Here is a 14,090-nt window from a genome sequence, read left to right on the forward strand (position 1 = left end):
CGGGAGGGAACTGGAAATAAATGCTCCTCTGTCACAACCCCTTACAAGGTTGCATTTCACCAAAACAAAAAAAAAGTCAAGTTTTCTACCTCTAATTTTTCACTGTGCCCATAAACTCACCATTAAGTAATGTATTCTTTCCACTGTTGGTATCGAGACGCAGCCGGGGCCCCTCAGGTGTGGATACCGAGTTCTTCAAGTTGGGGACAACAGAGGAACAGGTTTCCGGATCTTGACAGATCCGATCGTTGGTGTAAATGCCGGTCGACTTAGACGGAGTACAGCCCGTTTCTAATCCAAATAACAGGTATGACATCCATTGAAAGGCGTGCTAATCTCGGTTTGCACACAGGATTTCGGATTGTTGTCACCAGTGGCGGTTTTTGTATGAATGAATCCCTAGGTGAGCCCCTTCTTCCGTTGCCCCATTCACAATTGAACACACGCCTTCTCACCGATAAAACATTAATAATATTGATCAATATTGAATAGGATTTGGATATACGGGTGAATGAATGAATTGATTTCAACAAACCCAAGAATATATATATATATATATATATATTTTCCAAATAAAGGTTTCTTAAATCACAACCCGTTTTAAACATCTATGTATTTAATCCAGATTTAACCAGTTGGCATAATGCGTTTCCACGCTTTTCTAAATTTTACTAAATCACATTGTACACACAGGGACAGACAAAAACAAGGCATACTAAGATTTTAAGATAAATGCATGGTTTATTGTAGTAATAACCAAAAATCAAATCTGATTTTTCTCAGCCAGCTCTTTCTTCAGAGTGAAGATCCACAGGTTAATCAGCAGGGAGGATCCTGCCTCAGGCATTAAGCAAGTGATTTCAAACGTCCTTGCGTTGTGAGGTGCGTGGCTGTGTTTGTTCCTGTCAGGGGGCCACATGTTCCCAGTGTTTTTAACCCCCAAGTAAAACATATTCAACCCTTGAAACAAGGCATGTGTTCACTTCCCCCTCCTTTAAAGTGCATTCTTGTGAAATTGTGGTAAACGCCATGTGCTGCATACAAATTCAGTCACTTATGTTAAAAATTTTCACAAGAGCATTCTGATACAAAAATAACACACAGAATGAGGAGTCCACATGGTGGAGGACATCTGCTAGAGTTTTTGACCGACTGTTGTCCTCGGGGCGTGGACATGTGTAGCTATGACGACCAGTTGCTACGACAGTTCCACCGCCTGAAGGGATGAAATCATGTGCTGGTGTCTGATAGGGTGTCCAGCATCACGTCGCTCTCGTACATGTCGCACTCCAGCGTTAATGAGAGCCGGAGAGGCGTCTCCAGCATCATCTTTTCCTGATTGGACGCCGGCGTCTCCAACATCGACAGGTTAGTCTCTTCCGACCTTGGCGTGGCTTGAAGGTCAATCGACTCCGACGTGTTCAATATCTTCATCAGCGTCGGGGTGTTAAAGCTGCCTCGCACTTTGTCATTGATGTCGGTGCCTTTTTGAAAAAAAAAATTTTATATATATATATGTATATATACATATATATTTTAAATTTGCAGAATTAATGCAAATATTGTTCATATTTATTGTTTTATATGTTTTTATGGGTATTTGAATTCAACAACTGAACTAAGATAAAACCATTGTTAACCATTGCTAATATTTTCCTACAGTGCTTTGTCTGGTAGATATTCTAGAAAATATTATTGCTACTTAAATTGTGGACGTTTACAGAATGTGATAGAGTGGGAACACCTTTAACAAATGGGCTAATGTGACATAATCGTCAGCAAAAAGTGAAACATTCTAAGGCTTTACTACCGTATCTAATTGTGGGGCCCTATGAAATCTGTTTTATTACTTTACTGATATATGTTTTTCCTGAATTTCCCTCCCTTTTCTCCATTTTACATTCTAACTATATTAATTATCCAAAATGTGTGTAGATTTTTGAATGGACAAAATCTAACAAAGCAGCAATCATAGGACCCTATCTAGCCATCTAAAGTCATTCTTAGCACATTATATCTACACGTCTTACATTAATGTGAACATTTATGACATTTTATTTTGTTAAAACAGCTCCTTAAAACATGAAGAAGATTTGGTCTTTCAGACTGAGTGAAATTGCTGAAAATATTCAAGAGTAAAAAAAAAATATATATATATTTATTTATTTTCGATATAACACAAACCTATATATGCGTCCGTGTCCCCGATGTACATCTCAATACAATGGCCAAGCATCGTCACTGAGAAAGTGTCGTCCCTTTTCAAACCGAGTGCCTATCATAGAAAAGAACAAAAAAAATAAAAAATAACTCTGGCAACAGAAAAACAAAAAATAATCTACTTCAATCCAATCCCAAGCCACTTTTTTATACCCCTGTTAAAACTGTAACCACGCATTAATAAAAACATTTTATGAATTTTCTATAGTTTACTTGAAATATTTCGCTTAAAACTAATTTGAGAGCAAATTACTATAGATACTTGTTCAAACTAAAGTGCTGTGATGTACACATCCTTACAAATACTTCTTACACACTTAAAACAACCTCTCTGGTTTAAACAACAATGAACTATCAACTACAATGAAACTGCACCAAGTTGAGAAATCAATGTCTTTTAAACCCACCGTGTGAAAGTAGTCGATAGCACTTTCAAAGTCCCCCATGAGGCTGTGCACATATCCTATGGCAGAATAGGTGGAAGCATGCTGTGGGATCAACACTAGAGCTTGACGATGGTACTCCAGAGCCTGGTCGTACTTTCTAAAATATTAAGCACGTTTCAAAAAGCTGTTATTCAAAGACTGAATTTAATAAGCTAACACAAGGTTGACTAATATTCAAGTCCTGTATTTATCACATGACACAAAGCATTCATTCAATACTTTCGACTGTTCCAAGTTTCAATTTTTTAAACAAGGATGCTTTTTTCCCCACAACCTCAGAAACTTAGCAGTTAACAGATTAAAAAGAAATCTATAGTAGGTTCAAATACAGCTTACAAGATGTTGATCAGTTTATATTAGGACATAGAACCCCCCCGCCCCACAATTTATTGACTCTACTTACTTCAGTTTTCTACACACGTGACCCAAGTTGTTCAACAAAGGCTCCCACTTGTCCACGGTAACCTTAAATTAAATCAAAAAACGAATTATAAGCAACGCTTACGCAGAACGTGAATTTTAAAGCCACGTATTAAATTGAAATGAATCACCTCATTCCCTATGGCTTTGATTTTCTCCATTGCATCCAGAAATAACCTTTCTGCCGTCTTCCACCTGCGCCAGTCGAGGAGGCAAAACATGCAGATATTTTATAAAACAGCAGCTTATGCTAGCAATATTTGCAGAGCATTGTTTGGTCATTTCGTCAGCAGTGGTAAATTCAGTAAAAAGGATCATCAAAAAAGCTGCACATAGACTAAAAATAACTTTTAAAAAATAGATCTATTAGGAATACTGCGTCTTGTTTGACTGGATCAATATACTCACTCTCCATTTTGAAATGCAACCACTGCCACCTCATGTATGACAAACGGGTCTTCTGGGGCGATACTAAGCGCCTGGCTGAAAAACCGTTCCGCCAGTTTGGAGTTGTTAGTTAGACCATACTCCAGCCCGATGTAGAGCATGGGTAAGTGACATCTGTGGAAATCAAACAGATTTAATGTGAAAGGAAAATATGTAGTATTGTAAAAGAAAGTAAAACTTGGCAAGACAAAAACAAAAAAGAAAAAAAAATGGGACCATGACAATGTAAATAAACTAAAATTTAAAGTGATCAGGAGGAGCTATTGCCAGTTTGATATCATCATCTTGCAGATTTGAGAACTTATTTTCTTGAGATGGAAAGCTAATGATCCAATAAATTAAAATCCAAAAAAACATTTCTAAATATGTCTGTTTCTTATACATCCCTTGAGGTATTTAAACTTGCTTTGTTGTTGCCTTTTGCGTATCCATGTAAGAAAAAGTCTGAGTACTTTGCATAGAAGTAAATATTTTACTAATTATCCCTGCTCAATTGCTTGTTACCACAGAGACCAAACCATATGGCAGCAATTTGATACATTTAGGCATGAAGGTGTACTGAAGAGAATTTACTGAAGTTCATACTGACCATAAAAACCAGGGGAAAAAAAAGAAAATCAGGGGGGGGGGGGGAGATTTAATGCGACATGATTATTGATGTGAGTAATACAGAATCTGTTGATCAGATTCAACAGATGTTTTTAGGCCAGTAAGAAACTGGCCTTTTTAGGCCTTTTAAGAAACTGGTCTAAAAACAAGAAACAATATCCAGTGGGAACCGGTTGCTACCTACCCTTTCATCAGCTGAGCAGCAGTGAAGTATGCAGCCATGGCTTGGTCATGCTCACTTTCCACTGCAAAGGAGTGACCATAGGCGATCCACGCAGGTCCATAAGTTCTCTCTAGAGTGGTGGCTTTGCTGCAGGAAATAACAGTTAAAAAGAAACCCGATTTCAAGAGGAACGAAGCCGGACACCTTTTCTTTTGACTGCAAATACCAACCTAAGGTATCGCCTAGCGTGCTCATTTTTGTTGCCAACCATGAGATAATAGCACCCAACCGCAAACCATGAAACCTGAGAAAAATGTAATTTAGTTACAAACACAAAAAAAGCCATTGCTTGAATTTTTAAAGAAAACAACAAACAAAAAAACGTACTGGATTGTTGGGGTACAAGTCCACAAGTCTGTGTGAGAGGTAAAACAACTCTGCAATGAAAAAGGAAAAAACTGATCAGTCCTATTAACTCTAATAAATGTTGTCTGTAAATGTATGCACCCTATGCAAGTTAAATTACCATTTGCTTTTCCAAGCTCTACCAACGTTCCTATATGAACTGGTAAACAGTTGGCATGGAAAGGGTCTTTCACCATTACCCTGAAAAGCAAACATCATGCTTTAAAAAAAATCCCCCAAAATATCACGTGTTCTGAGTCAAAGCTAGAGGTTAGGAGTCTTTTAAACTTCCTGTTTTTATGAAGTGGGGGGAAACAACAACCTTCCTGACAAACTATCACACCTTATGTTTCTTCATTGTTTTTGTCAATATACTGACATTTAGTACATGAACCAAATAACAGGAACTCTGTGACTGCTTATCATCACAAAAGAAAAATGTTTTATGCAAATTTTCAGTGGAAGTAAACATTTTTTGCTCAATAACACCCAATTTACCAGGAAAAAACCCCCCAAACAATGGACACCTACGTTGATGTGAGTTTGTAGCACATCTTGAAATCACAGTTATAATAATGCCTCTCAGCAAGAGACACGACTACATCCAAGTTGTCTTGGAGACCGTTGACCATCTCCGGCACCACCAGATCGCTGGGCTTGTTATACTGCAGAGGAACAGAAAACAAAAGCGCGTAAGATGGATGTTCTCTGTATTATCACCGAGAGTCAGATATGGAGCTGAGAGAGAGCAAAAACAGGAAAAAAGGTTCTGATAAAGACTTATGGAAATGCGTTACTATTTCAAAACAAAACACACAAAGTCTGGCCTTTAAATGGCTTTTTAGCTGAAAAAGCAACAACTGGGTAAAAAAGAGAGAAAACTAGCAAAATATAAAGATAACTTCAAACACCCGGTGATGGTAGTTAAAAAAGCAAATAATCTGTTCAGGATTCCTTTGAAGGTGATGTAGATTAAATATTTTCTGTAAAGCAAACTAAAGTCCTCAAGGTCCGGTGTCACGCAACTTTTAGATGTGTCTCTGCTTCAACACACCTGATTTCAATAACCAGATCAATAGCAGGACTCTGGAAATCTTGAATGAAGAAATCAGCCATTTGATTCAGTTCAGTTCAGCAGGAGACACACATCTAAAAGTTGCAGGACATCAACCCTTGAAAACTGGAAGTGACGATGTCTGCTCTGAAGAGTCATGAAGAAATCTGTTTCCACTCAAAAATACTGAACACTTTTAGTAATATCTGAGTTCACAAGAAGCACATGTCAGAAAAAAAAGAAAAGTAACGATATTCCAAAAAACTTTTCTACTTTCCAAGTTGAAAAATGATTAATACAAAATAGAACTGATGCACCAATCAGAGATCAGATTAATTGGATCTGACAGGATATTGAATGGTCATATACTGAAAAACCCATTTTCCCTGTTTTTATTAAATACAACAAAGCTAAGACTTTTCACCCTCTCTAGTTTTCAAATGCATCAACCAACATATACTGTATCCTTGGGTGCACTTTGCTTAGGAATGTGTGCCTTGATACATAAATGGGGGTTATGTTATAATTCCCTAGATCAAAACCATTATATATATATCAAAACATATTTTTGCAATTTATGTGTTATGTTATTTTTTGTACAAACAAAAAAAATCAAGTGCAGAGCCTCCTACCTTCTTTAATTTGTTCTCAAAAAGGAAGTGTAACAGCTCCTCTTCTTCCTCAGTGCACTGCTGACTTAGAGGAAGCGAGTCCAGGAAGTCCTTTTCTATCGCAGGAATGATGTTTATGGGAATGTGAATTCATTATAGAAGTACCAAACAAATAATAGGTGGCAATGAGATTATCGGAACAGATTAACCTCACCTTCCTGTGCCGTCAACATGTGGTGGGATGTTAAAAGGTCAAAGGCTTCAAAGCAGTAGACATCAAGTTTCAAGGCCTCTTTGTAGCTGAGGGTGGCCAGAGGCCTGTTGTCCATGGCATCATAGATTTTGCCCCGCAGGAGGCAGATAGAGCTACTGATCTAACATTTTTCAGAGGGGAAAGAGAAACAGAGGGGAAACTAAATTCGGAAATTAATTTAGTGTTTTTTAAAAAAGAAATAACTGTTTTAAAACTGTGGTTTTGTAAATCATTTAATTAAGCACTATGCTTAAAAATGATTGCTCTTTCATGCTCTGGTGTCATAACAGTTTATACATTACATTACTCCTTAAATTTTCTGGGAATAAGAAGATCTGTCCAACCGCTGATAGTTGAAACCAAATTATTCGCTAATTTCCTAAAATATCTTTTAGAGATGCTTCAGTACTTTCTCCAAAATCAGAAATTTACATGCACCAAAATTAAATGTGTCTAAACACAGAAAAGACAGTTGATAATATCAAGGCTTCTGGAAGCTTCAGATAGGTCAAGTCACAACATAAAAGTTATGTGGAACTCCAAAAGTTTGGTTAATCTTTGAGCTACAGTACCTCCTTGCTCTAATCCACTCTGCCTATTTGGACAAGCTTTAAGTTGGGAATCAGTGACATCTATGCCTGTAAACTCTACTTACTGCACCGCTATTTAGGTTGACATGTAAGATGTTATATTTGTGGGATATTTTCCAAGTCAAGTTTAACTTACAGAAGCGGGCGACATGTCCCATTCCTTTGCAGAGTCTGTCCCGCTGTCATCCTTTTCACTTTTATCTACTAATTTCTTGTTAACAGGCTCCTCTGCATCCAGGATATCCAAGGCCTGCTGGAACTCTTTGGCAGAATACTAGTTAAAAAAATAATAATAACAAAAGAGATTCACCTATGTGATCATCCACATGCATGAAACACTTTGCAACTTCCATATTTTTTAATTTACTTACGTGACACCTAGCAGCAAGATACTGACAAGCTCCATACAACTATGTGAAAGAACAGAAATCTCAATTTACAGCTCATCTTTTTCAGACAAGCTCACTTTAAATGTAGGCTGATGTGAAAAAATCCAAATGGCGCCTACCTTGTCGAGTTTCCTTGAACGGAGGGCGTGTGAGGCTCTGTGGTACTGTGAGGTTAAGTAAAGGCACTGAGCTAGCCAGTAGATATCCTGGGGATCTTCTACATGCCAAAGAAAGAAACCCTATCGTCACATTTTCATGCAACAATATTATCGGTGAGAGGTTTAAAAACATACCACTATCATTAAAGAGTTACTCTGTTCAAGGTACCTTACACATTTGTGATGCCAAAATGTCTACACCCTTCTAGATTCAAATCGTCGCAACTTTTAAAATTAGACATAGAAAATTCATAATTTATGTCAGATATGAATGCCGTCCATAAAGTCCAATAAAAATGATTTTCTCTTTACCATTTTCATTTTCTCAGCAACACAGACATTTTTACCAAGTTACCTTTTCAACTTTCGATTATGTTACCAAGTCACTTAAAACTGAGTGTGTTAATAATGTCAGTACCCTCAGGTTTCCTACATCGTCTCTTTTGTTCACCCAATGTTGGCACAAGATGACTGACTGTAAACACAGCAGGTACCTTAGAGCAGGGATCCCCAAAGTCGGTCCTCGAGGACCGGCATCCTGCATGTTTTAGTTCTCTCCCTGGTTTAACGCACCTGGATCAAATGATGGCTCGTTAGAGGCCTAAGAAGAGCATCGACTTGCTGTAAAGGTTGTCGGTACCACCAGGGAGAGAACTAAAACATGCAGGATGCCGGTCCTCGAGGACCGACTTTGGGGACCCCTGCCTTAGGGGATAAGCAGCTCATACCTGACCAACTGTAGTTTTAACAGAAATGCCTTATTAACAGGAACGGGTGGTGCTCTTTCAGTTTCACAGCATAACTACTGTTTCTATCTTATAAGTGAGGAAAAAGAGCAGCAGCTTTTCTCTTGAAGAGTGAATAAATACAAAGATCTCAACAGATGAGGAAGGAGATAAGACAAGAGGCTTTAAATGGTAGTATTTAAGACGATTTCTTTTTTTCCTAATTGATCAATAGGTCCATTTCACTGAATTAATCCCACTTCTCCTCCTCTGATCAGACCTTGCTCTGGAGGGGAGGACATGATAAAACCTTGACAAATGGAGCGACGGTCAACAGGTTACCAAGATGCGCCACAAATCCATAAGTCCGCCCGCTGGACACGTAAGGGGTCAGTACTCTGGGTTTACCGTGCGACAGGCTCTGAAGGAGCAAAAGGACCAGTCGTTGTACAAATTAATTTAACAAGACAACCGACTGCTACTCACCATGAGAAAGGGATGCTATCTTGTCGGCCCAAAACAGCGCACTTTGATACTGTTGCTATAAACAAGCACATAAGAAAACACAAGGTTAGTTATATACGCAATTTTCACTTAGATTAGAGTTTTGTTGGTAACCCGGTGAACTATGAATTTTTATTTTTCGCTAAGTGTGTTGGGAATTAGCATCTGCTAGCAACACAGAAACCAACAAGGGCTTCAGTTGACTCACCTGGTCAATGTACTGCCGAACTCGTTTTCTGAGTCTATCGAGGTTCATTTTGTTTTGTTTTAAGTTGACGCTGTAATCTGTTTTAAAATAGTGACATTCCCGTTGAAGGAGAAAGCTGCACAGTTAGCCTCGCGCTAACTAGTTAGCCTCGGAAAATCAAATCCGCGGCTTCTCCCTGCAGTGTGTGTTCTGCCATAAAGTATCGTAAAGAAATTCGAGTAAGACAAACAGTTCCGCCTCAATGCGTTCCTTTTTAAAAAAAAAAAAAATCAGCGTGAATTATAATTATTCACAGAAGAACACCAAAAGACTTAAGTTTATACCATCGTCGTTACATACAACTTTAACATCAATGCACTTGTAAACACAGCTGAATCACAACTGCAAATGGTAGCAAAAAGCAACACCAGGAGAGACCTACAGTATATTACCCATAGAGACATGGTTATGGTGACAGCTGGTCAAATATTCCCCCTCTTCATTTGGTTTTAAATTACCACGTTTATTCCATTTTTCTTTGTACTGGACAAATACATTCAAATTTGGGGACAAATATATTTACAGAACAAAATACATTCTCCTAAACTTTTTAATGCATGTAAATCCTTGGAAACACTAAGCTATTTCTCTGAGGCATATTCATTTGCACAGGGAAATAATTTGTTACTTCACTTCAAAGATAAGACAACATATTAACATTTACTGCAGGCCATGGACACTTCATCATCTGTCTGCAAATGTAAACGTTTTAAAGTTGTTTAATCAGCTGGTGCAACCACAGGGACTACATGAGCCAATGGCAAGACAAAGGAACAAAATAACAGTTTCACTCCATTGTAACAAAACAGCTTTTGTTTTGTAGAAACTTTGTTTGAATAACTGTTCATGTAAAGAAAAGCTGCAAACATCTGGCACAGTAGCACGCAAAAAGGTAAAGGGAATACTGATGAATGAGTTCCATTCAGATAATAACATTTCATGAATGAACATCCATACAACACTGACCTCTGCTGTCCAAATGAGGCTACAACAACATTTGGTCCAACAGCGACGATTTTCGGAAGCAATTTAAATTCTATTGCAGAATGAACACCTATTTGCAATACCAGGTCACGCTTTGTATACTAAAAGCGAGATAGTTGTACCTGCAGTCACCAGAAACATAAACCTGCCACATTCAAATTAACTAAATGAAAATTATTTAAAAAATTGCAGTTAGGTCTTGTTTGGAAGACCTTACTGTGATTAATCTCCCAGCACAGTATCTGTATTTCTGCACAGAAAGAGAACTCATGAATGAATTATATGCAGAAGGGTTAGTATTTCTGTAATTTACCATGAAATAAAAGAAATCCACAATGATTTTGTGGCCAGGGGCTAAACAGAAACATGCAGTTTGGAAATGTGGCACATTGTTGCTCTTATGACATATAGCATGCTCCCATGGGATGACCATAATAACAAAATCTCAGCTCCAATGTTGTCTTTTGTGTGTTTAAAGAGGCAAAAATGACCAAACACATACAAAGAGTCACATTAAGAAAAACACAATTCCTGTTTCTTACAGGTGAAAAAGATTTGTTGAGATGCTGATGTTTTGGGGACTTTGCATAACTTTTGTCTTGAATGACGTGCATCTTTATTCATTACAAAATCACACAGTAAAAAGCACAAATAACAGTTTTCTTTTCAAGGCAAAACTCTCTGCAATCTCTGAAGGTTATTCAAGAAGGTTGCTGCTCCACGAGAGAAAACAAGACATTGGATTTGTTTTATGCAAATGTCACAGATTTATACACCTCCAAAGCAAGGCCTCCTCTGGAAAAATCACATCACAAACTTATTTTACTCTGCTTGGAATATAAACTCCTTGTTTATAGGCAACCTGTAATGAAGAGAATTATGAAGGAGTGGTCACTGGAAGCTGAAGAAACTCAGCCTTCTCCTCTTCCTACCAAACACATCTTCCTTTAATCCACAGTTTGTCTGTCACACCTGAAATGTTTTACCTCCCACCTCACCTCCCGTTTGTCTTCAACCAAATCAGGAAATGCTGCTCCTCTTTTTGCCTCCTCCTCCCACTTGTCTTGTTTCTAGAAGTCAAGAGCAGAGGCAGCTGGAGGCATTGAAGGCTGCATGTTGACGTGGTGTCAGCCACAGATCCCTAAAGGCATGTGTGCAAAGCAGTTCTGTGGGATTCCGTAGCACCTCTTCAACCTTAGCTTGACCCGGAAGAAGGCTCCAGTTTTATTTAAGACAGTCTGTGTTGTTCCAGAATCAAAGAAAACCCACTCATCAGTCATCAGTGGCTATAGAGAAACAGAGCTAGGTTCAGCACTATTTCCGTCATGAGAGAAGGAGCGGAGGAGTGTAAATACTTCAGTGTTCACCTGGACAACAGATGCAATAGTAAAGCTGTTTACAGTAAGAGATAGAGGACATTTTACTACTTGAAAAAACTTAGGTCCTTCAACGTTTGAAGCAAGATGATGTATATAATCTACAAGTCTGATGTGGAGAATGCAATCTCCTCTGCAATCAGAGCCAGGGACTTACAGTATATAGAGTTTGAAGTTAACTGACTGCACAGCTTTTTAATGGATTTCCAGTTGGACATTATAATCATAAAACCTTTTAAATTCAACTTTAAGTGACTTAGGAAAAAACAAAAAAACTTTCCACCATTACCTGAAACATTTGCAGGCTCTGCAGGCACCTCATTAATGGAGCTTGTTTTCGTGCCCAGTTCACTACGGCAGGGGACGCTGCCAGTTCCAGGAAGTCTCACTGGTGGATCTTCCATTGCTCTCTTCTGGGAACAGGTGCAGAGAAACACTGGGCTCTCTGGGACTGGGGAAGTACAGTAGGATCTCCAAACACTCCATGTAACAAATAAATGAGTGTGAATTTGCATGAACAATTATTGTTGATAAAGTTAAATATCGATCTATTTTATAATGCTTTCGTTTAAAAATCTCTCCACTTTGATCATTAGCTGACAATGAAGATAAATTTATCAAATTTGCCATTCTTTTTTGCACAAATTCAGCGTCGGGTAGTTACTGTGTTTCTGCTTATTGGGGAAAAACAAATTGCTTAATTGTCGCAAATGTTCTTTTGCTTTTCTGTCTATCCCTGTTTCCCAATCATAGTAAGATCAGCAAGAAGAGGCTGCGCATCTCCCCAAGGTCAGGTTCTAATCTGTGTGATGGTTGTGACTATGGTAACAGGTCCCAGAGGAAAACTCTGTTTAGATGTGGCTGCTTCACAGCGGCTCCAAGCTTTGCTAGGATTACAGACTGTGCACCTGCAATCAAACATAGTTACTTTGTTGTTGCAAATTTGCTGAAAGTGTCAGATTTTTAAAAAACAAACAAACTACCATTTGTAATAAAAACAGATCACATTACTTTTTTGGAGCATAATCTATTCAATTTTTTTTTCTGAAGAACAAAACAAACAAACAAAAAAACAAAAGCAAATATAAAGAAAAAGGAATATTTTTTCTTTGTTATACAGTATTTTCTGTATTTTCTACCTGAAAATACAGAATATTGAGTTATATCAATAAGTGTAGTCACTCATCATGGGCATGTTGGGGTGAACTGAACACTCTGGCTGAACAGTATACAGGTTATTATATATATACAGTATGTTGGATATTTGACCAACCATCTTCGCAGAATTGTATGAGTTCATTTAAAATTAGATTCAAATTAAACTTAATCCATAGATTTTCCAGCGCAGGGCCCATTCCTGAAGCTTAATGTTAGCCAGCTACTAGGTTACGGTGAATTTGAAGGTTTTGGAGGTAATTTTCCATTTTCATTTTTCCACCTTTTTTTTCTGCAATGTATCAGTACCACTCAGACAGAGTGAACCAGTGCTAAGGCATGGGGGTACCACTTCAATGCATGTGATTGTACTGTGAAGACAGCAACACAGTAACGTCTTAAGCCTGTCAGAAAAAGAAGAAAACAACTCCAACTCCTGTACAGTTGTGAATAAAACTAAACTGGCAAAAGTGTAAAACCCACTTCTAAAGATGTTTTGAAGTCAACACAGTTTCCAGTGGATAGGAGAAAAGGAAAGACGCTAAGCCCTGCCATGCTATTAATGGTGTTGAGCTACAGCAAAATGGATGCTGTGACCGGTAAGCAGGCTTTAACTCTGAAAGTGGCACTTTTGATGGCAGTTTGGCACATTTCTGTTTCCCTGAATGCGGGACGTTTCCTCCATTTTCATACACAATCCAGGGAAGGCGGACATCCCACGTACATCTGTGCTCTGAAAGGGCATAAATAATGGAAGCTGCAGACTTTACATGTTAAAAAGTGCCCACAGCACCGTTACATAACAGCAGAATGGTTTATGAGAATAACAAATTAACATGAGTAAAAGCCGAGTACAGGGACATGCTTGACTTACCTTCTCCAAATATAACCATAGATTTGTTGCCAGGTCTCCTGATCATCTTTGTTCATTGACGTCTTTAGTGCTTGATGAAATAGGTAAACGTTTTTTTTCCCCAATTAATTATCTCTTTATTTAAAAAAAAAATACAGGGCAACTTTTACATTGCTGTTTCAAATGATTTGCTTGTTTAATCAAGCAGAACATAATCGATGTTCTTCTTGTCCTTTGGTAGAAAGATATAGATCCTGACCTAAAGAACAAGATCTCGGATGTGATTGACTGAAATGAGCTTCCTCCTTAATGTGGCTGGACTTAACCGCAAAGGCAGGATATAGAGCGTCATTTTGCAGAGGGAGTTAAACGTAGAGCTGTGATCTGACTACTTTCGAAAGGAGTCAGATCACATACTTTAGGCATCGGATCAGAAAAACACCTGGACCTTAGAGATTTCAGAGATTGGGTTATTGTGAAT

At 38.1% G+C, this 14,090-nt stretch overlaps 1 protein-coding gene across 1 annotated transcript; it reads right to left on the reverse strand.

Moving 5' to 3' along the window:
- Window positions 1-716: 716 nt before the first annotated feature.
- Window positions 717-9,408, reverse strand: cdc16 (cell division cycle 16 homolog (S. cerevisiae)). The gene is made up of 18 exons (XM_028024319.1): window positions 9,203-9,408; window positions 8,977-9,031; window positions 7,727-7,824; window positions 7,590-7,628; window positions 7,355-7,492; window positions 6,590-6,749; window positions 6,397-6,491; window positions 5,242-5,375; window positions 4,832-4,911; window positions 4,693-4,742; window positions 4,536-4,609; window positions 4,327-4,452; window positions 3,495-3,647; window positions 3,218-3,281; window positions 3,070-3,131; window positions 2,628-2,763; window positions 2,185-2,275; window positions 717-1,484 (listed from the first exon to the last, which is right to left on the reverse strand). Exons 1-18 carry the CDS (start codon window positions 9,248-9,250, stop codon window positions 1,231-1,233), a joined length of 1,857 nt encoding a protein of 618 aa, XP_027880120.1. The 5' UTR covers window positions 9,251-9,408; the 3' UTR covers window positions 717-1,230.
- Window positions 9,409-14,090: the final 4,682 nt, after the last annotated feature.

This window comes from Xiphophorus couchianus, chromosome 7 (genome assembly GCF_001444195.1).
Source record: "Xiphophorus couchianus chromosome 7, X_couchianus-1.0, whole genome shotgun sequence".
In the NCBI taxonomy this organism is placed as follows: domain Eukaryota; kingdom Metazoa; phylum Chordata; class Actinopteri; order Cyprinodontiformes; family Poeciliidae; genus Xiphophorus; species Xiphophorus couchianus.